The sequence below is a fragment of the Triticum aestivum genome, chromosome 1B, assembly GCF_018294505.1.
Source record: "Triticum aestivum cultivar Chinese Spring chromosome 1B, IWGSC CS RefSeq v2.1, whole genome shotgun sequence".
Lineage (NCBI taxonomy): Eukaryota > Viridiplantae > Streptophyta > Magnoliopsida > Poales > Poaceae > Triticum > Triticum aestivum.
Genome location: NC_057795.1, coordinates 458482781 through 458501441, shown reverse-complemented (window position 1 = coordinate 458501441; position 18661 = coordinate 458482781). Strand labels below are relative to the sequence as shown.

General features: G+C 47.5%; 3 protein-coding genes and 1 pseudogene across 4 annotated transcripts; 1 reads left to right on the top strand and 3 right to left on the bottom strand.

Moving 5' to 3' along the window:
* The first annotated feature begins 2136 nt into the window (after window positions 1-2136).
* On the top strand, window positions 2137-5677 carry LOC123131509 (peroxisomal adenine nucleotide carrier 1). The gene is made up of 5 exons (XM_044551168.1): window positions 2137-2489; window positions 3417-3648; window positions 3723-3869; window positions 4783-4949; window positions 5069-5677. The coding sequence occupies exons 1-5, from the start codon at window positions 2323-2325 to the stop codon at window positions 5358-5360; spliced, it is 1005 nt and encodes a 334-aa protein (XP_044407103.1). The 5' UTR covers window positions 2137-2322; the 3' UTR covers window positions 5361-5677.
* LOC123131502 (desmethyl-deoxy-podophyllotoxin synthase) lies at window positions 5590-7528 on the bottom strand. Its single transcript, XM_044551162.1, has 2 exons — window positions 6452-7528; window positions 5590-6345 (listed from the first exon to the last, which is right to left on the bottom strand). The coding sequence occupies exons 1-2, from the start codon at window positions 7364-7366 to the stop codon at window positions 5680-5682; spliced, it is 1581 nt and encodes a 526-aa protein (XP_044407097.1). The 5' UTR covers window positions 7367-7528; the 3' UTR covers window positions 5590-5679.
* Window positions 7529-8166: 638 nt separating this feature from the next.
* LOC123131477 (calmodulin-binding protein 60 D-like) lies at window positions 8167-11834 on the bottom strand (annotated as a pseudogene).
* LOC123131487 (mitotic-spindle organizing protein 1A) lies at window positions 11455-13577 on the bottom strand. 2 transcript variants are annotated; one of them, XM_044551155.1, is made up of 2 exons: window positions 13231-13577; window positions 11455-11841 (listed from the first exon to the last, which is right to left on the bottom strand). In XM_044551155.1, exon 1 carries the CDS (start codon window positions 13522-13524, stop codon window positions 13237-13239), a length of 288 nt encoding a protein of 95 aa, XP_044407090.1. In that variant the 5' UTR covers window positions 13525-13577; the 3' UTR covers window positions 11455-11841; window positions 13231-13236. The 2 variants fall into 2 exon arrangements, with proteins under 2 accessions (XP_044407090.1, XP_044407093.1); XM_044551158.1 differs by having other exon boundaries at window positions 11455-11838.
* Window positions 13578-18661: the final 5084 nt, after the last annotated feature.

Sequence of the window (18661 nt, the reverse complement as noted above, 5' to 3'; positions counted from 1 at the left end):
CTTTTAATCTAAACAAAACCCAAGAAAAAAGCTACTAGATGGATCTACTTATATAGGAGCAAGGGGTGGCGGCCAAGGAGGTGGGAGGACGCCCCAAGGCATCCTAAAACTAACCCTAGGTCGTACAAGGCTCATGGGCCGAAGTGAAGGTAATGCAACACCTTTGGACTTGTAGTTTGACTCGGATTCTGCTGCATCATCAGATTATTTCGTCGATAACTCAACGCTCCGGACGAATTTTAAGGTGAATCCAATTGGGTTGGAAAGAGCACGAAATCTAATTTCCAACAAAAAAAGAATCACCCAATTCGTAGTCCGTATGAAAGAGTTCTTTGCATTTTGAGTCAGGTATGTTTGTGCAGTTCGAATCTGAATTCAGGACGTGAGAGACTTGGACTCTATCTTCTCTTGGCCCAAAAATGACGTGAGAGGACTTTTTAAACAACACCTAAACTTCTCTTTTTCACTTATCTCCATATGTGGATTGTACAAATGTCCCATACACCTGCAATTAGACATGACACAGAAGTTTGTGAAGTATTTTTTGTCCTGGATGACATAAATTATTGCATAGTTTGCATTAGAAATCACCTCACAAATACACATGTATGCAATATTTTTTGTCGTATCCAAGATAGTCATGTCCTCATCAATCAGGGACGAGCAAGACCTCACCGTCTTATCGTCATTCTGGTGATGTTGTTTGGCATCGACGGAGCACACGTGAAGCTTCATCCAGGGCCAGAATTCGGGCCTCGTTTTTGTCTTCATTTTTGTTTTAGGTGACCGGCTTCCTCCCACGAAGGGGAAGATGTTGCGACATATATTTTTCTTTTCGGTTTCCTTCTTCGTCCGATGAAGCTCATCGAGATGGTGCTTTGTAGAGGAACTTGCGAGGTTTGTGCCCCCCCCCCCCCTGTTTGGCCGGAGTTGGGATTATCTTTGGGCCCTACTCTGTGCTAGCTTCTCAGGGTTTGCGGTTTGTGTAGATCGTGGCCGTCAACATCTTCTGGTCTACGTCGAGGACTTCCCAGCCGATGTGTCGTCAAGCTCGTATGTTAATTGCTCCATTGAGACAGAGGCGGAAGAAAGACGGTGTTGATTTTCTTTAAATACCTGCTTGCAGTTTCTTATTCTTCGATGGAAGTTTTTTGTAAGGGCCGATTTGATATAATATACGAACCTTCGACCCTTCCGCAAAAGGAAAAAAAAGGAGAAGAAAGTTGAGGACCTAGGAGCCTTCTGGTTGCACTGGCAGCGTGGGCATTTGCAGAGGTGCGTTGCAAACATACCAAGGGGAGGGGGCGCAAATCGCACCTAAGGTCAGTCCCGTCCCTTGCCCACACACCATCCGATTGCCGCGTCCGTGCAGCAGGAAGAGAGCAGTCCAACGTGAACCAACCTGGGGTTGGATGATTAGAGGGACTGTAGTATCCCCATCTCACTAAGGTTTAAATTTTGGTGCTCGCATTTATTTCTAGATTTATTTCAGGATTTTCGGCGATGCGCATTCAGCGGGAGGAGATGTTTTCGTCGACGACGAGACGCTTATGGTGACTTCGTAAATCTCAAGATGATATGCCGGCACAATTTTTCAGAGGTGCTCATAAGGGTAGGGGGTAAGTGTATACGCGTGTATATAAGCGCTTGTGTCTGATGTTAAAAAAAAACGCAGAAGCGGGCACGAGGTTCACGTGGCGAGCGAGCCCCTCCGACTAGTGTCGTCCAAGTGTGGAAGATGGCGGACTGACCAAAGACCGACGACGGGCCAGCAGAGCAGAGGCCCTCGCGCCCGGCAGGTCCCTTCCGGTCGTCCTCGCCGTCTCCACCCACCCACACCCACAGGCCACTGGAGCTCGGGTGCTCGGGCGCACGATCGATCCATGGCGCCACCACCCACCCACCCCAACGGAAAACCCAAACGGCTCGTTCCAACGTACCGCGGAGATACTGGGACGCACCAGCCAGATACCCCGCCCCGAAACGGTCAGCGAAACCAGACCGGCGTGCCGTGCCGTGTCGTGCAGCCGTGGGTACGTGACTCGTAGTGGCCTGGCTGGCTCGCAGCCGCCACGCTGGCCCTCCTCTGCCGTCACGTCTCCCTCTTCTCCTACTCCTCCTCCTGCCTACACACACCCCCTTTCCCTCCCTCCCTCCCTCCTCGCTGGAAGGTACGCCCGCCGATTATTACTACTTACAGGCAGCTTGGACCCAGCAACAGACTAGCAGCCAGCCGAGAGCTCCGAGGAGGGAGAGGGAGAGACTGCCTTGCCTTGCAGAGATTCCTCTCGGAGTCGGGCTCGGGGGATCTCGTCGGCCGCCATGGAGGGGGAGGACGGCGGCGGCGGGGTGGACTGGGACAGCCTGGCCGAGGCGGCGTCGGGGGCCGTCGGCGCGCTCGTCAGCACCACCGTGCTCTACCCGCTCGACACCTGCAAGACCAAGTTCCAGGCCGACGTCCAGACGGACCAGGGCGCGCACAAGTACAGGTCAGCCAGTCCCTCCTGCTCCCCTCTCCCCCCTTCCCCTGGGCCGGCCCCCCTCCTTGATTCCGTTGCGGATTGCTGGTGCCTGCTGCCCGTCTGGACATAAGCTGATCGCCGGCTCCAGGACTGGAATTTGGGTGCTCGATTGAGTGCGAGTTCGGATCTGGGGGACTGGATTCCGCAGACGATGCTTGGGATCCTCCGTGGATCATCCTGCCACCTAGGAATATCCATCCTGCGTTAGACGTGGACGGGCTGGTTTCCACTTAACCCTATCGTGAATTCAGTAAATCAATATCTCCTTAGGCCCAAGTTTTTTGTTTGGTGAAGGGCAAACAGTTAATGGTCTTTGCACAAGTTGCTAGGACTGTTAATTCGCAAGGAGTTCGCTTAATCTAGAAATTGTACAAATCTGTATGCATAATTACTTCAGGTTGTTAAATAAGGAAGGAGCTCACGGCTCAGTTCCAAGCAACAGGGGTTGGGTTGATTCCTTACAAGCTCTACAAATAGTGAGATGAATCATTGTTGTAATTTGTGAAGCTGCCAAGGGAAGTAGTTTAGCCAAAATAAAAGGATCATACCCGTGAAGGTGTTTCCTTGCCAATCACCTAGACCTAGTAGTAACTGAAATGTGAAGACATTTACCATAAACAATATATTCTCATGCACTACTAAGAGAGATGTGTTGGCCTTAAATATTTTGGCTAGTTGAGATGTTCAATTGGCTGCATTTGTGTGCTCTAAAAAATATTTAAAAGGTTTTGAGCTTATGAAAATTTATCTTTTCATCTAGTATGTCTTCCCCTTTATGTTTTTTGATTTCACTGCATGCTGTTACATCTCTAGCATAAAATTCCTTTTCATCATATACATTGAACTTCTCTAGTTACTCCATTGTACAAACTAACTGGCCTCATGACTTTTCAGGAACCTTTCAGATGTCTTTTGGGAAGCAATTAGGAAAAAGCAATTTTTGTCCCTATATCAGGGCCTTAAGACGAAGAATATCCAGTCCTTCATTTCGCAGTTTGTTTACTTTTATGGCTATAGCTATTTCAAAAGACTCTACCTGGAGAAGAGTGGAGCTAAATCTATTGGAACAAAAGCCAACTTGCTGATTGCAGCCGCCGCTGGTGCTTGCACAGTTGTTGTGACACAGGTAACTAATCTTATAGATTCTTGAAAAACAGTTTTAGCTGCCTGATCTTATACTCGTTTCTCTCACCATTTCAGCCATTAGATACAGCATCTTCTAGAATGCAAACAAGTGCTTTCGGAAAGTCCAAAGGGCTGCGAGCAACTCTCGCGGAAGGTACTTGGCTTGAGGCATTCGATGGCTTGGGCATTTCCCTTATGTTAACATGCAATCCTTCAATTCAGGTACTAACTTTTGCATCATTATTGTACGACAGATCTTGTAGAACTTAATATTGGCCCTCTTGAGTTACATTGTCCAGCTATGTCCTTTTCTGTATACATTGCTCGAGTATTTTTTGGTAAAGAGACATGTAGATGCCTCAATCCAATTTAACATTTTCTGCTTGAACAAACATGGGAGCCATCACAAAGAAATATTTAGCTAGGGCAAAATTCTTGGAATGTTGTCTGGTTGTGTACTACGATGTACTTGTAAGTACCATTGCAGTTATCTGTAAATTAAATGGGGCTCTCATACAGTCGTACCTTCCATTATGGAACTTGGGATAATATCTTGAACAAACTGGGAGGAAGAAGTTCAGGACTTATCTGTGGATGTGTGTTGTTGTCCATGTCTCCTACTAGAGCAAATGCATATATTTAGGTCTGCAAAATGGTGTGAACCATTGGCCTCATGATTTTCACCTTCTTGATTCAGTCAATAAGTCGTTGATGTTTTGTAGTAACTGTAGAGCCTTCAAACATGTTTCAGTATTATTGAGTATGTAGTGTCTGCATTACATGGTTTTCGAGTCGCGACTCATGCGAGTCGCTCTGGGGCAGCGACTCGGAAGAAGTCGAGCCTGCGTTGTGACTAGTCGCGACTCCGCGACTCAAGAGTCGCGAGTCGACACTAAGCTGAGTCGACCATATTTTTGTGACTCATAGACTAGTCGTCGACTAGTCGTGACTAGTCGAGCGACTCAAAATCCATGCTGCATTACCATATTTAAAGTGAAAAGTAGCAGTGTATTCTTAATCTGAATACAACCTTAACGGTACTGCTCTTGGGTGTAACTTGTAACGTTATAAGCTTTATTTTCTTTTCCTTCTTCGTGCACGAGATAACAACTGTTTTATGTGCAATCCTTTGCAGTACACCGTGTTTGACCAGCTTAAGCAGAAGCTAATTCTGAGGCAAACGCGTAGAAATGCAGAATCAGCAGGTGATTCTTCCCCGGTTGCTCTTTCTGCTTTCTCGGCATTTCTCCTTGGTGCCATCTCAAAAAGTGTTGCGACAATCTTGACTTACCCATTAATCAGGTATGGAAACTTCACTTTGCCAGCACTTGTTATCTGGACCTTCCCACTTGCTTTTGCCTGTTAGTGCTGCCTATAAATTCAACCGCCACTGCAATTATATGACGCCATTTTCCAAACAGGTGCAAGGTCATGATTCAGGCTGCAGACCCCGATGAGGACGACGAGGACGAATCTGAAAAGCCAGGCAATTCAAGGCCTCCCAAAACAATGTTGGGCGCCATGCATGCAATGTGGAACAAGGAAGGCATCCCAGGGTTCTTCAAAGGATTGCATGCTCAGATACTAAAGACAGTTCTGAGCTCCGCATTACTGCTGATGATAAAAGAGAAGATTTCAAAGTTCACTTGGATCTCGCTGCTTGCGCTGCGGCGATACCTCTTTGTTTCTCGGAAGAGAATCAAGAGTGCATAATTGTATTATATATTTCAGACCTGAGAAAACCAGTCTAATCGACCACTGGTATTTCAAGATCTCATACTACCAAATAACAGAAGTACAGAAGCGGAACAGCACGATCATCTTGAGAGCGCCATGGAATGTTCTGAATAAATTTACTTGGTTTTTTCCCGTGCTCTGTGCAGAAGTAGTTCTGGTCAGGTTCTGGTGATGTGATTGTGGTTTGGTAGACTGGTACCATACGTGTAAAAATATCACTTTTGTTCTATTCTTTCTTTCTTTGCTGGAATTGAAGCAATAGCAATAAATCTCCCATGTTGCAAATTTCGCTACCCTAAGGCTTAATGTCGAAAGAATTTTCGCTTGGCGCATTCAAATTTTGCTTTGGCAATGGCATGCTGATCGCCGGGACGAGCAGGAGGTCGGAGCGCCGCCGCGTGGTGAGCCCCAGAAGCTCGGCCATGTCCAGCTCCCCGGGCCCCGTCCCGTCCGGCAGCTCCCAGTCGAAGTGGTAGAGAAGGCTGGCGAGCGCGAGCTCCATGTTGGCCAGCCCGAACGCCATCCCGGGGCACATGCGCCGCCCGGCGCCGAACGGTATGTACTCGAAGTCCGTGCCCTTGAAGTCCACGCCGCCGCCCTCGAACCTCTCCGGCGAGAACTCCTCCGGCTCGTCCCAGTGCGCCGGGTCCCTGCCGATCGCCCACGCGTTGACGAGCACCATGGCCCCCACCGGCACGTCGAAGCCGAGGACCCGGCACGGGGCCCGGCACTCGCGGGGGAGCAACATCGGCGCCGGCGGGTGAAGCCGGAGCACCTCCTTGATGACGAGGTCCAGGTAGCGCAGGCTCGCCAGGCTCTCCTCCGTGACCCTGTCGCGCCCGTCGAGGGCTCGCCGGACCTCCTCCTGCGCCTTGCGCATCACCCTCGGGTTCCTCATCAGCTCGGCCATGGCCCACTGCAGCGCCGTCGCCGACGTCTCGCTGCTCGCTATGAAGATGTCCTGTCCGAGTTGAAGCAGAGGAAGTTAGTCGCCGACGTACGTACGGTGTTGAAAATTTCTCCTCCATTGTAGGAGTAGTAGGAGAAGATCGAGATGAGCAGCTTACGACGATGACTGCCTTGATGTCGTCGGTGGTGAGGGGAGGATCGAGCTTCCCCTCTCTCTGGATCCTCAGGAGGACGTCGAGAAAGTCGTCGTCGTCGGCGCCGGCGCCGGCCGTGCTGTTCTCTTGATGCTCCTGGATGATGGCGTCGATGAAGTCCCTCATCTCCCGGCGCTCCCGCTTCATCTCGCGCGGCATCCGGCTGACGAGCATCGCCAGCCGCGACGACGGGAAGAGGTCCGGCAGGCACTGCGCCGGCGCGAGCTTGATCCTCCGCTCCAGCATCCGAAGGAACGCGCCGCGGTCCTTGAACCGGCTGCCGATGACGGCGCGCACCGACGAGTCCGCGACGTATGCGCTGATCCGCTCGCTCAGGTTCACCGCCAACGACGGAGACGGAGACGGCGCCACCGCCACCGCCACCGACCGGAGCAGCCGCCCGACCTCTTCCTCGCGCACGGGCCGGAAGGACCTGACGCGGCGGGAGGTGAAGAGCTCGAGGGTGCAGATCCTGCGGAGCTGGCGCCACGCGTCGCCGTAGGGCGTGAACACGATGCCCGGGCTGTCGCCGAGGAGGGCCTTCCCCGTCGGGGTCATGGGCCGCGACGCGAACGCCAGGTCCTGGGTCTTCATGATCTCCCTCGCGGCGTCGGCCGAGGAGGCGACGACGACGCGGAGCTCGCAGAGGCGGAGCAGCATGAGCGGGCCGTGGCGGCGCGACAGGCCCAGCATCGCGCGGTGCGGGAGCGCGCCGGCGACGTGGTGGAGGTGGCCGATGACTGGCAGCGCCCATGGCGACGGCGGAGGCCGCGGCCGGCTGCTTCCCTCATGCCGGCGTGACGACCGGATGAAGTGGAGCACGGGGACGACGACGAGCAGGGCAAGGAAGAGCATGGAAAGCGGAGCTAGCTCAGCCATGGCTCGAATGATTTTGATTCTGACCTCCGATCCGAGCTAACGCAGCAGAGCTTCTCTTTGTCTGTGTGTGCGTGTAGTGTAGTAGACCAGCAGGAGCTGTAAATTTTTTTAGAACACAGTACAGACGCAAACGCTCATATACACGCGTATACACTCACTCTATGAACATAGTCAGTGTTCGCCTCATCTTGATCTGGTCAATATCCTGTAATATACGTACTACTGTAGAAGCCTTCTGTACGCTACACTGACGCTTTGCCCAACCACTCACTCACTCTGAAAGCGATTTTCTTAGCGTAGCCAGTTTCTTCTACCGGAGTTCAACCCACCATCCATGTTTGACTTGGGCGAGTATTTATTATAGTAAAAAAATATACAAATCCGCATCTCAGGAAAAGTTATGTACTACTCCCTCCGTTCCAAATTACTCGTCGTGGTTTTAGTTTAAATTACGTGGTAAAAACCTGAAGGGTACATCACAACAGAAAGTTCATACCACAAAACTTTAGATCCAACAAATGTTTGGAGTATGGATCCTGAATTTGGAACGGATGGAGAGAGTACATAACTTTCCCTGAGATGCGGATCCTGAATCCAACAAATGTCATGCGTCGCTGCTTTGAAACTTTAGATCCAACAAATGTTTGGAGTATGGATCCTGAATTTGGCAGCACAGCACAATCCATTTGGTTTTGCACTTGTGGACTTCATTCATACTTGGGCAGCATGTGCGCACATGTAATGTCATAACACAAAACATGTGGCAACAAGTTATGGACCAAATTGACACAATAGCACCACCATTCATATTTACGGATTTATGTACTGCCTCCGTCCCATAATGTAAGAAGCTTTTTGACAAAGCTTCTTACATTATGGGATGGAGGGAGTACTGTACAGAGCTTCATCTGATTATTTACATGTGTCACTCTCGCTGATAAACCGGGCTTGAGACACGAGTAACTATCATTTGATTATTTACAGGTGTCACTCTTCGCTGATAAAACGGCATAAGAACACCAGCAAAACAATCATTTGACTCTCGCTGATAAAACGGCTCGAGAACACCAGCAAAAAGAGCGCGCAAAATGAAAAGATCCGAAAGATAACCAACCACTCATGTACACATGCTTTCCTTTCCTCCACTTCTATATCTCACAATCTTTTAACTAATCAACCACAGGCAAATGAAAATCATCATTTCCCGGATTTCTTCCTCTTGTGAGCGGCCATCCTCCTGGTGTAGAATATCCATCCTATGACATATGGCTTGGGCTTTGATACCGTCTCCCTTCAGCGCAGCGCCAAGATCTTGCAAGTCAAAGGATACCGGGGGAGGATCTGGACGGCAATAGTAGTCTTCTTCGTTGAATGAGGCATGACTGGTGCTCTCCTCGAAAACCAATGAATTCGACAACTTGTCTAAAGCAAGTGATTCTTGAGGCTGTCCATGGCCACCAAGTGGGGGAAGCTCAGGCTGAAATCTATTTTCACTGCTCTCTACAGCTCCCACCGCACAAGGATCCAAGGCACACAATGGTTCCACAGAGAAAATGTCACCTGATGGTATGTCCAAGTGGCTTAACTCAAAATCGTCAGTGGCAACTTGTGCAGGTAACTGGAAAAATTCGTTTTCACATAAAGATGAGGATCCCATATTGAGGAGCTATGACGGATTCTCCAAAAGTGTTTCACTGTCGCAGGTCGAGACATTCTTCCAGTCTTCAAATGCTTGTTTAACAGCTGCATTTGCTTCAGCCTAGAAAGAACAAATGCTGTAAGACCAGATGGTCTAGGTTGCAACTGGTACAAGGGGAAATGAATTTGATCTAAAGAACTTATACGACGAAGAAAAGTGAATACCTTCTCCTTTTCTGTTAGATCATCAACAGAAACAAACTTCTCCGATATTAACCCTCTCACTTCTCCAACAGCATTGAACACAACTGCAGTTTTGCTTGGGTTTTCTAGATAGTAAACAAGCAACTTGTCACTGAGTATACATGTTGTTTTTGCATCCTCAATAGTAACCTCCCACTAGACCTGGTCATGGACAACCCAGCCCACCGGCCCGAACCCTAAGCCCGACATTCGGGCCGGACTCAGGCTCCACTTTCTGACCTGAAGCCCGGCCCGAAAGCCCGAAATGTGTGTATATATATACGTGTTTTATTCAAAATATAGGTATAATAAATTAATATAATATCACGAAAATGATTAATTTAATAAAAATGCCACTGTTCGTGTACTTCGGGCCAGGCCGGGCCAAACTCGGGCTTGGGATTTTTTCTTCGGGCTTTGTCAAGCCCGGCCCGAACCGGACCCGGCCCGACAAATGATCAGGTTTCCCACATCTTAGTTGACATGCCAGTGCCCAATATCTGCATATTTTCTGAGCCACCACTATCATCTGCAACAACATGCCACACCTCATTTACACTACCATAGATAAAATACAGTTGATCCATCCAAATGAGGGATCCAGTTTTTCCTAATTCAAAGATTTACAAAATAATGCTGCCAAACACGTTCGATATAAATATACATGTCAACCTTGGATAGAATGGACAAGTCATCAACAGCTTGTGTAAACTCTACAAAGAGTATAGAATATAAATACATAAGCAAATTCTGTAAACCTTGCAAAAGAGTGCATAGTACCTTCCGGAGCCTAGGAGCATCAAGATGCAATAAAGTGAGAAAATCTTTGACTGTAACTATCTTCTCCTTATTCAAACGCTTGTGAAAAGCTCCTTCCTTGCCGATCTTCTCCAGTCTCCAAACCTCATCTTCAAGAACTGGTGGGTGATGCTTCTGGTACACTGGGAAATGGGAACAAAATATAACAAGTGAGGCATTTACATTTGTCCATTTTGGTAGCATTTGAGACAATGAAGCGATGACATAGGCCAATCATTATTAGCAGTACGAGTAAACTAAGTTGGTCAAAATCCTTTGAGAAAGCAAATTTTTATTACATGACTATGACTATCATATAAAATGTGTTCTAACAAATCTAGATTGCAGCAAGGAATTCATGTGCTTATATTTCTATGTGCAGTTGTCAAGTTTAAGGACGCTGCGCCAAAATGATGAAACTTATCAAATGTACAGAAAGGGGTGCAAGAAACAAATAACAATTGAAAGCGGCATGAACTCACATTCTCCACGATGATCCTTTACCACAAATGATTCAGTTTTTGCTTCCCGTACTCTTACGCCATTATAATTTATAACAACCATCCTCAGTTCTTGCACCTAACCTGAACTTTCGGCTGCGTGTCCAGCTGGAGTTATCTGTGAATGATACATCTCCCACTCTACCAATGCCTCTATCAAGACCAACAAACACATCTCCAGAAAGGAAGGGCCGTTTACCTTGTCTTTCTCTAACAATGTTAGTATTGAACTCCTGAGCTGTCCAGTCATTGCCTTCTCCGTCTTCAAAGTTCAAAGTCACCCTCTAGAACTACAAATTCAACCTTCAACAGGGACTCCTTACCCATTACTACAACCTCTCTGGTCAAAGTGTCAACTAGAGCAATACTTAAGGTACCCTCACCTTCAACCTTGGAGCCAGTGAAAATTGGAAGAGAAAGCCTAGTCGTGAATTGGATCTGCAAATTTTTCGATGACGATGGAACAGTGTATGTGGGACTTCTAATGAAAAAGGAAAAAAACTAGGTGGTTAGATAAATCTGCATCAGTTTACGAACCTAAAAGCTTGTCACAAGGTGTCATATACAATACCTTGTCGTCATAGCAGCATGATTTGCGAGGGCCAACTCAATTTCTTCTTTAACCTAAAAAATTGACTTCAATTAAGCATCAAGGCCACCACTGAACAACTTAAAACGAAAACATGGCTGAAAACAGCACTGATTAGGTCAAGCTTTAGATGCAAGCAACAGCTTTGGCTGAAAATATTATCTTCTGAAAATGAACAACAAAATGTCCATATGAATGAATCGTTGCTTAGTCTTCCAGGGATTGAATGGTTCTGAATGTAGAACAATACAATACTAGAAAAACTAATTCATTACAGTGACTTCTAAAAAGCATGATTGAGATCTACTCCCTCCGTCCCATAATCGTTTCATAGCTTTTTGATTGTTATCCCGAAAACGGGACCTCGATTCATGGCCACCAGGCCGTGGCGTGTTCCTTTCAGATAAGTACAACACAATCGTCAAAGAGAGGATAATCGACAGAACACCAGATGTCCAGCTGATGCATACAGCGATGGGAATATAGGAAGACTATGAACGAGGAGGTAGTGGCCATCATGATTACTACAGTAGTGTCCAAGTCAAGCAAAGAAAGATGGCAATTTACAGGAACTCAATGAACCACAACTTTTTCTTGTGGAAACAACATCACGACCAAAGCTCATCCGGCTCTTCCAGCAAGCCAAGTATCAGATTTGGTTCGACTTCATATCAAGAACTTCAGTTGCGTCCAGTCTTCGGTACCTGCTGAATGAATGAAGGTAATGTTTAGAATGTTGTAATAAAAAAAGGTGGTACCTCTAGTGGTTGCACATTGATTGAAATTTTGGACATGGGAGCATTTTTTTAGCATAATCAAGTTTGGCTGCATCATGGTTGTATGCTTCAATTCACCTTGGGAGATATCAACTTCTAAACTATATACTAGTACATATTTTTGTTCTTGAAAATACAACTTCATTGGATACATGGCTACTGCTTGACTATTAGATCCATAAAACATCCAGAACAAGATGAAAAATACGATGGGCAGGCCAACTTGAATACACCACCAGTGAGAAGCATGTGTTGGATTTGTAAAGCATTTTCACCTTTAATCCCAGAGTGATAAAGAAAACAATAACTTGATAAAGGGTGAACTCGAATGCTGTCCTTGAATACGATATATCCAGCAGTTGTTGGAACATCCGTGCATGTACCTCAACCAAACCAATGACAAAGAAGAACTACTAATTACGATGCCTCTAGTCTAGAGCAAAGAACATTGACATAACAACTATGCTCATGAGCATGCTCCCTGTAGTTAAAATGTCGAACTCAACAATTTTACGATGGGCAGGCCAGCCCGCACACACTATCGGGGAGGAGCATAGGCTGGCTTTGTAAAGTATTTGAAATCTCACAATAATGATGCAGCCAAACCTTACAACCATGATGCAACCAAACCTTACAACCACTGGTGAGGGGCATTCCGGCTAACTGTGTTATTTCCATTTGCTTCCACCTTTGTTCAAGAACAATGAGCTAACTTGGTGATAATTTTACTACTGTAGAAACGTCAGTGATAAAGAAAGAATAACATAACAAAGGGTAAGCTCAAATTCTCAGTCCTTGACTATGATGAATCTAGCAGCGATTGAAACACATGTGCCTACACCACAACCAGACGAATGATAAAGGAGAGCTACTAATTGGGATGCCTCCAGAACAAGGAACATTGAAATAACAACAATTTTACTCATGGGCATGTTTGGAGCCACTTAAACGTGGAGTTCACAGTTATACATGTGATCCAAATAAGTAGACTGTACTTCAAATTCGTCTCTGTAATCTTGCATTGGTGTCATATAATGATATGAATAATTCCAACGAATCAATCCATGTGCAAGAATGTGGATAACAGAATTTGACAGACTCCATTGCATTATCAATATTGAGGATACAAACCAGGAAGCAATTTCAGCCAACAGAAGAGAAAATCATTTGCTAGAATGTGACGAGTTTGACACAGATCCCCTTGCATTACTAATCCTGAGCCTACAGAATGGAAGACCTAAGTGCACACACATACAACGCGATCAAGTGGCAAGAGGTGTCATCCATGAGGAAAAAGAAGAAGGGGTCGAGGGCACGAACCCTAGCCTAGAGCTGCCGAAAGCTGGAGGGGAACAGCGAGGGGGCGGTCGGTGCCGCCACGGCGTTGGAGGCGGGCGCGGTGGGAGCAGCGGCGGACGGGGGAGCGGTGGAGGACAGCTCGCGAACAAGGGCGGCGAGAGCCTCCGGGTTGGCGCCGCGGTCGCAGAGCGCCATGAGCAGCGAGAGGGTGTGGCGGTCGAGGCCGGTGTCCAGGATCTGGAACATCTGGAACGCAAGCTCCAGCGACTCCTTCGCCTGCCTCGCGGCGCCCCCCGCCGACTCCTCCATTCCCATCTCGCGCGGGCACAGTTCCGCTCTCCGGTAGCCGAGTCTAGGAATTTTAAAAAGGGTGGTCCACCTAAAAAAATGACAACAAATATGACATGTGAGCGTTCTATTTAATTTAGCAGTAGCACATAGAGATAGATCAATATGGTTTTACAAACACACCAAAATTCTCAATTATAGAAGCCTCAGTTTTGCATAAAAGAAGCCTACATAGTACATATACCAATTCTTCAACAATTCTATTCGTTTGGATGTCTCCATTGGAGAGCTCCGTATTGAATTGGTCTGAATTCCAAACTAGTGAGGAAACTGAAATGGCACGAATACGAATTCACCTGTTTGGTTGTCTAGTGAATTGGCCCTTGAAATGCCTCTAAGATCTCAATACCAAATCCTGTTTGGATGACAAACTTTGGAATTGCATAGCTACATTACCAGGCTATACCTTGTTGTACATGACTCAAAAATGAAATCTGACTACGAATGAATATATATAGCAATGAAAATAAATAAATAAATACTCTAGAAATGCACAGGAAAACACAAATGGTCATACAATGACAACAATATTTTCTTATGATAACATCACACAAATTCGAAACAATAACAAACATGTACTCTCAAATATGGTCTCGTACATGACATAAATCACAGCGATTTGAATAGATAGGTCCAAATGCTTGACATAAACAGTGCGTGGCAGTAGTTCATATATAGTTCCAAGTTCAATATAAAATAGATAGTTCGAAGTTCAACAAGACATAAAAGAACACAAATCTGCACAATACATAAACAAGACATAGCAAACATAGGGAATTTCGGCCATATACCTTCAATCGGCCTGCAGATCGACGGACAGTTCACAAATCTGCACAATACATAAACAAAAAGAAATTAGTTAACAGAGAACAGAAAGGTCCTCACGTGAACCAAGTTACAGGTACAAGACAGTACAAGGTAAATTAAGAATGCTCTAAGGAGGGGATGGTGTAGGACAGGAAAGGGAGAAGGAACAGCACGGTGGTTGTGCTGATGGCTGGGCGCCATGGAGGAGATGGCCTGCGACAGAAGGTTTGGAGATGGGTACAGGGGGTGGGCACGGCGGACAGGGCATAAGCGGACCGGGGAACCGGCGCCTCCGCCCCCGCGGTCCTGCTGGTGGTCGCCGCCGAGGTCCTCATGGTGGCCGCGGAGATGCCCGAGTACGGCGACGGGAACTGGAGGAGGGAGCGGGGAAGGAGATGGGTAGAGGAGGAGGGAGCGGGACCGAATCGAACCTGGGTGTGGCCGCCGAGCTCCCTGGTGGTCGCCGCTCTGTTCCGTTCGTCTCCTCCTTTTTTTTCGAGGACGCGTGGATTAAGGCAGCGAAGGGGTACGTTTTGCCGGAAAGGGCCAATTCGGAGGAAATCGGAGGGCCAAGGCTCCGTATCGTTGGAGCAAGTTTTGGTAGGAGGGGCGAACCAATCTGTGCTTAGATGATTAGACGGAGTGCGGTATCTCTAGTTCACTAGGATTTAAATCTTGATGCTCGTATTTATCCTAGAGGAATTCCGGCGACATGCATTTAGTGGGAGGAGACGTTTCCGTCGACTACGAGGCGTCTACGATGACTTCGTAAAATCTCAAGATATATGCCGGCTCAGTCTTTCGGATGTGCTCATAGGGGTAGGGTGTGCGTGTATGCGTTCATAGGGGTGAGTGTATGCGTGTGTGTATATATGAGCGCTTGCGTCTGTACCGTGTTCAAAAAAAGTTTTGGTAGGAGGGAATGCGAGGCTGAATTTGGGTTTCATTTCCGACCCACAATTCATAGTCCAACCAAACAGCCCAATTGCAATCAGGGAATACCAAATCCATTTCAGGCACCTCAATTGGGACATCCAAACGCAGATATGGAATTTAATTTCTCAGCCCACAAAGGACACCATTTCCCCCCTCTTGTTGAACTTAGTGGTGGACGTTCTTAGTAAAATGTTGCTAAATTTGTGGATAATGACCTAATCAAAGGTCTTTGTTCTGATATGATTCCTAGTGGTGTAGTTTGTCTGCAATATGCAGATGACACCATTCTCTTTATAGATAAAGATGAGAGAAAAGCTGAGAATCTTGAAAAAGTTTTAACCTGTTTTGAACAAGTCTCTGGGATGAGAATTAATTACTCTAAGAGTGAAATCATCTCAATAGGGCTGGCAGCTGAGGAGACTGTGTCTTTCTCTGATATCATGTGCTGCACTGTGGGTGCTTTCCCCATCAAATACCTAGGAATTCCTCTTCACTATAATAAGTTGAGGAGAGAGGACATCCAACCTCTCATTGACAAGATCCTGAAGAAAATGGCTGGCTGGAGAGGGAAATTACTCTCCTACTCTGCCAGACTTATTCTTATCAAGACTTGCCTTGCTAGTGTTCCTGTCTACCCGTTGTCCTTCTTTATGTTCCCTAAATGGGCCCTAAACCTGATTAAGAACCAGCTGGCTCACTGTCTTTGGAGTGACTTTGAAGGGAATAGGAAGCTTCACCTTGCCAACTGGCACTTGGTTTGTATGAAAAAAGAGCATGGTGGATTAGGAGTACCAAACATTAGAGATGTCAACCTTTGCTTGCTAGGGAGTTGGGTTAAGAGATACATCAAAGATGAAGGGAAGTTGTGGAGATCTATTGTAGATACCAAGTATCTTAATAATTCCCCCAACATCTTTGTTTGCAACACCCAACACACCTCCAGGTTTTGGCAAGGGGTCATGTGGGCTGCCAAGGCCCTTAAGTTTGGTTATAGGTGGGTAGTTGGAAATGTGAAGAAGATTAGGTTTCGGGAAGATATTTGGTTTGGTACTGAGGGAGTCCGGGATTAAGGGGTCCTCGGACAGCCGGACTATATACTTTGGTTGGAATGTTGGACTATGAAGATACAAGATTGAAGACTTCGTCCCGTGTCCGGATGGGACTCTCCTTTGCGTGGAAGGCAAGCTTGGCAATTCGGATATGTAGATCTCCTTCTCTGTAACCGACTCTGTGTAACCCTAGCCCCCTCCGGTGTCTATATAAACCGGAGGGTTTAGTCTGTAGGACAACAACAATGATAATCATAGGCTAGCTTCTAGGGTTTAGCCTCTAAGATCTCGTGGTAGATCAACTCTTGTAATACTCATATCATCAAGATCAATCAAGCAGGAAGTAGGGTATTACCTCCATCGAGAGGGCCCGAACCTGGGTAAACATCGTGTCCCCCGCCTCCTGTTACCATTAGCCTTAGACGCACAGTTCCGGACCCCCTACCTGAGATCCGTCAGTTTTGACACCGACATTGGTGCTTTCATTGAGAGTTCCACTGTGTCGTCACGATGAGGCTTGATGGCTCCTTCAATCATCTTCAATGACGCGGTCTAGGGGGAGGTTTTCCTCCCCGGACAGATCTTCGTATTCGGCGGCTTCGTACTGCGGGCCAACTCGCTTGGCCATCTGGAGCAGATCGATAGCTACGCCCCTGGCCATCAGGTCAGGTTTGGAAGCTTGAACTATACTGCCGACATCCGCGGAGACTTGATCTTCGACGGATTTGAGCCCATGTCAGGTACGCCGAACAGTCATGACGAGCATGACTTAGATCTGCCATCGGATAGTGTTCGGGAGATCGCGCCTGCGGCGGCCCTGGGAATTAATTCGGAGCAGATCGCGCCATCCGAGGACGGGTGGATGGACCCCACCACGGAGGCCGCACACTCATCGGCGTTGGAGCCGAACACTGACCCCGCCTCCTATGAGGATGGTGTCATCGGATCCTCGGACTTGTCTCCGGCTACAGGCTCTGAACTGCGTGCATCCGTGCCTGTCGAATCTGATTGGGCACCGATCATGGAGTTCACCTCCACGGACGTCTTTCAGCACTCGCCCTTGGGTGACGTGCTAAATTCATTAAGGTCTCTCTCCTTGTCAGGAGACTCTTGGCCGAACTATGTCGGGCTCGAGTGGGAAGCGGACGATGAAGAAATTCGTTCCCCACCCACCACCCACTTAATAGCCACTGTCGATGACCTAACCGACGTGCTTGACTTCAACTCCAAAGACATCGACGGTATGGACGACGATGCAGGAGAGGAACAGGAACCACCGCCTATAGGGCGCTGGACAGCCACCTCATCATATGATATATATATATATATATATATATATATATATATATATATATATATATATATATATGGTGGACACCCCCAAAGAAAGCAATGACGATGAGGCAATGAAAGATAATCCCTTGGAGAAGCAATCTAAGCACTGGCGCCATAGGCGCCGCTCCAAGCCCCGCCATAGCAAAAATAGTGATACCGGCACCAGAGATGATAACAATCCGGATGGTGCCGAAGACGAAAACAATCCTGCCTAGCCAGTCTTCGAGCAGGCCGAGCAAGAAGATGGGCAAGCTAGCCCTAAGGAACAGGCAACAGATGGAGAATCAGAGGATGATAATTACATGCCTCTCTCCGAAGATGAAGTGAGCCTTGGCGACGAAGAATTCATCGTCCCTGAGGATCTCGTCGAGCAGGAGCGCTTCAAGCGCTGGCTTATAGCCACTGCAAAAAGCCTGAAGAAGAAATAGCAGCAGCTTCAAGCTGATCAAGATCTGCTAACTGATAGATGGACTGAGGTCCTGGCAGCCGAGGAATACGGACTCGAGCGCCCTACCAAAAGTTACCCAAAGCGCAGGTTGCTACCTCAACTCGAGGAGGAGGCTTTAAAGCCCACACTACCAGCGCACGATGCGGCTGACCGGCCACCCCGTGGCCGAGACAAAGCGGCGTACCAGCCCGAAGTCTAGCCCACACCCCGTCGCCAATCAAACAATAACACGAAGGACCTGGAGACGTATTGGAAAACAAAGTAGGACAGTCAAGATCTATCTATGGATCACGGGGGCACGCCACAACGCGTGACGATGACCGTCACGCCGGATACACTAAACAAAAGTCCGGCCGGGCCGAATACAACAGACCAGATTCATTCGAACTGCGTCAGGATGTAGCCCTACATAGAGGCGTCACACACCCCCTATGCTTCACTGATGAAGTAATGGATCATGAATTCCCAGAAGGGTTTAAACCCGTGAACATTGAATCATATGATGGCACAACAGACCCCACAGTATGGA

What these genes read in the sequence shown, in the direction of transcription:
- LOC123131487 (XM_044551155.1), bottom strand. Translation starts at nt 13,524, where the DNA reads ATGGGAATGGAGGAGTCGGCGGGGGGCGCCGCGAGGCAGGCGAAGGAG.
- LOC123131509 (XM_044551168.1), top strand. Translation starts at nt 2,323, where the DNA reads ATGGAGGGGGAGGACGGCGGCGGCGGGGTGGACTGGGACAGCCTGGCC. An exon ending in CAGGGCGCGCACAAGTACAG is followed by an intron (nt 2,490 to 3,416) that starts GTCAGCCAGTCC and finishes ATGACTTTTCAG; the next exon opens with GAACCTTTCAGATGTCTTTT. An exon ending in TTGACTTACCCATTAATCAG is followed by an intron (nt 4,950 to 5,068) that starts GTATGGAAACTT and finishes TTTTCCAAACAG; the next exon opens with GTGCAAGGTCATGATTCAGG.
- LOC123131502 (XM_044551162.1), bottom strand. Translation starts at nt 7,366, where the DNA reads ATGGCTGAGCTAGCTCCGCTTTCCATGCTCTTCCTTGCCCTGCTCGTC. An exon ending in ACATCAAGGCAGTCATCGTC is followed by an intron (nt 6,346 to 6,451) that starts GTAAGCTGCTCA and finishes CAACTCGGACAG; the next exon opens with GACATCTTCATAGCGAGCAG.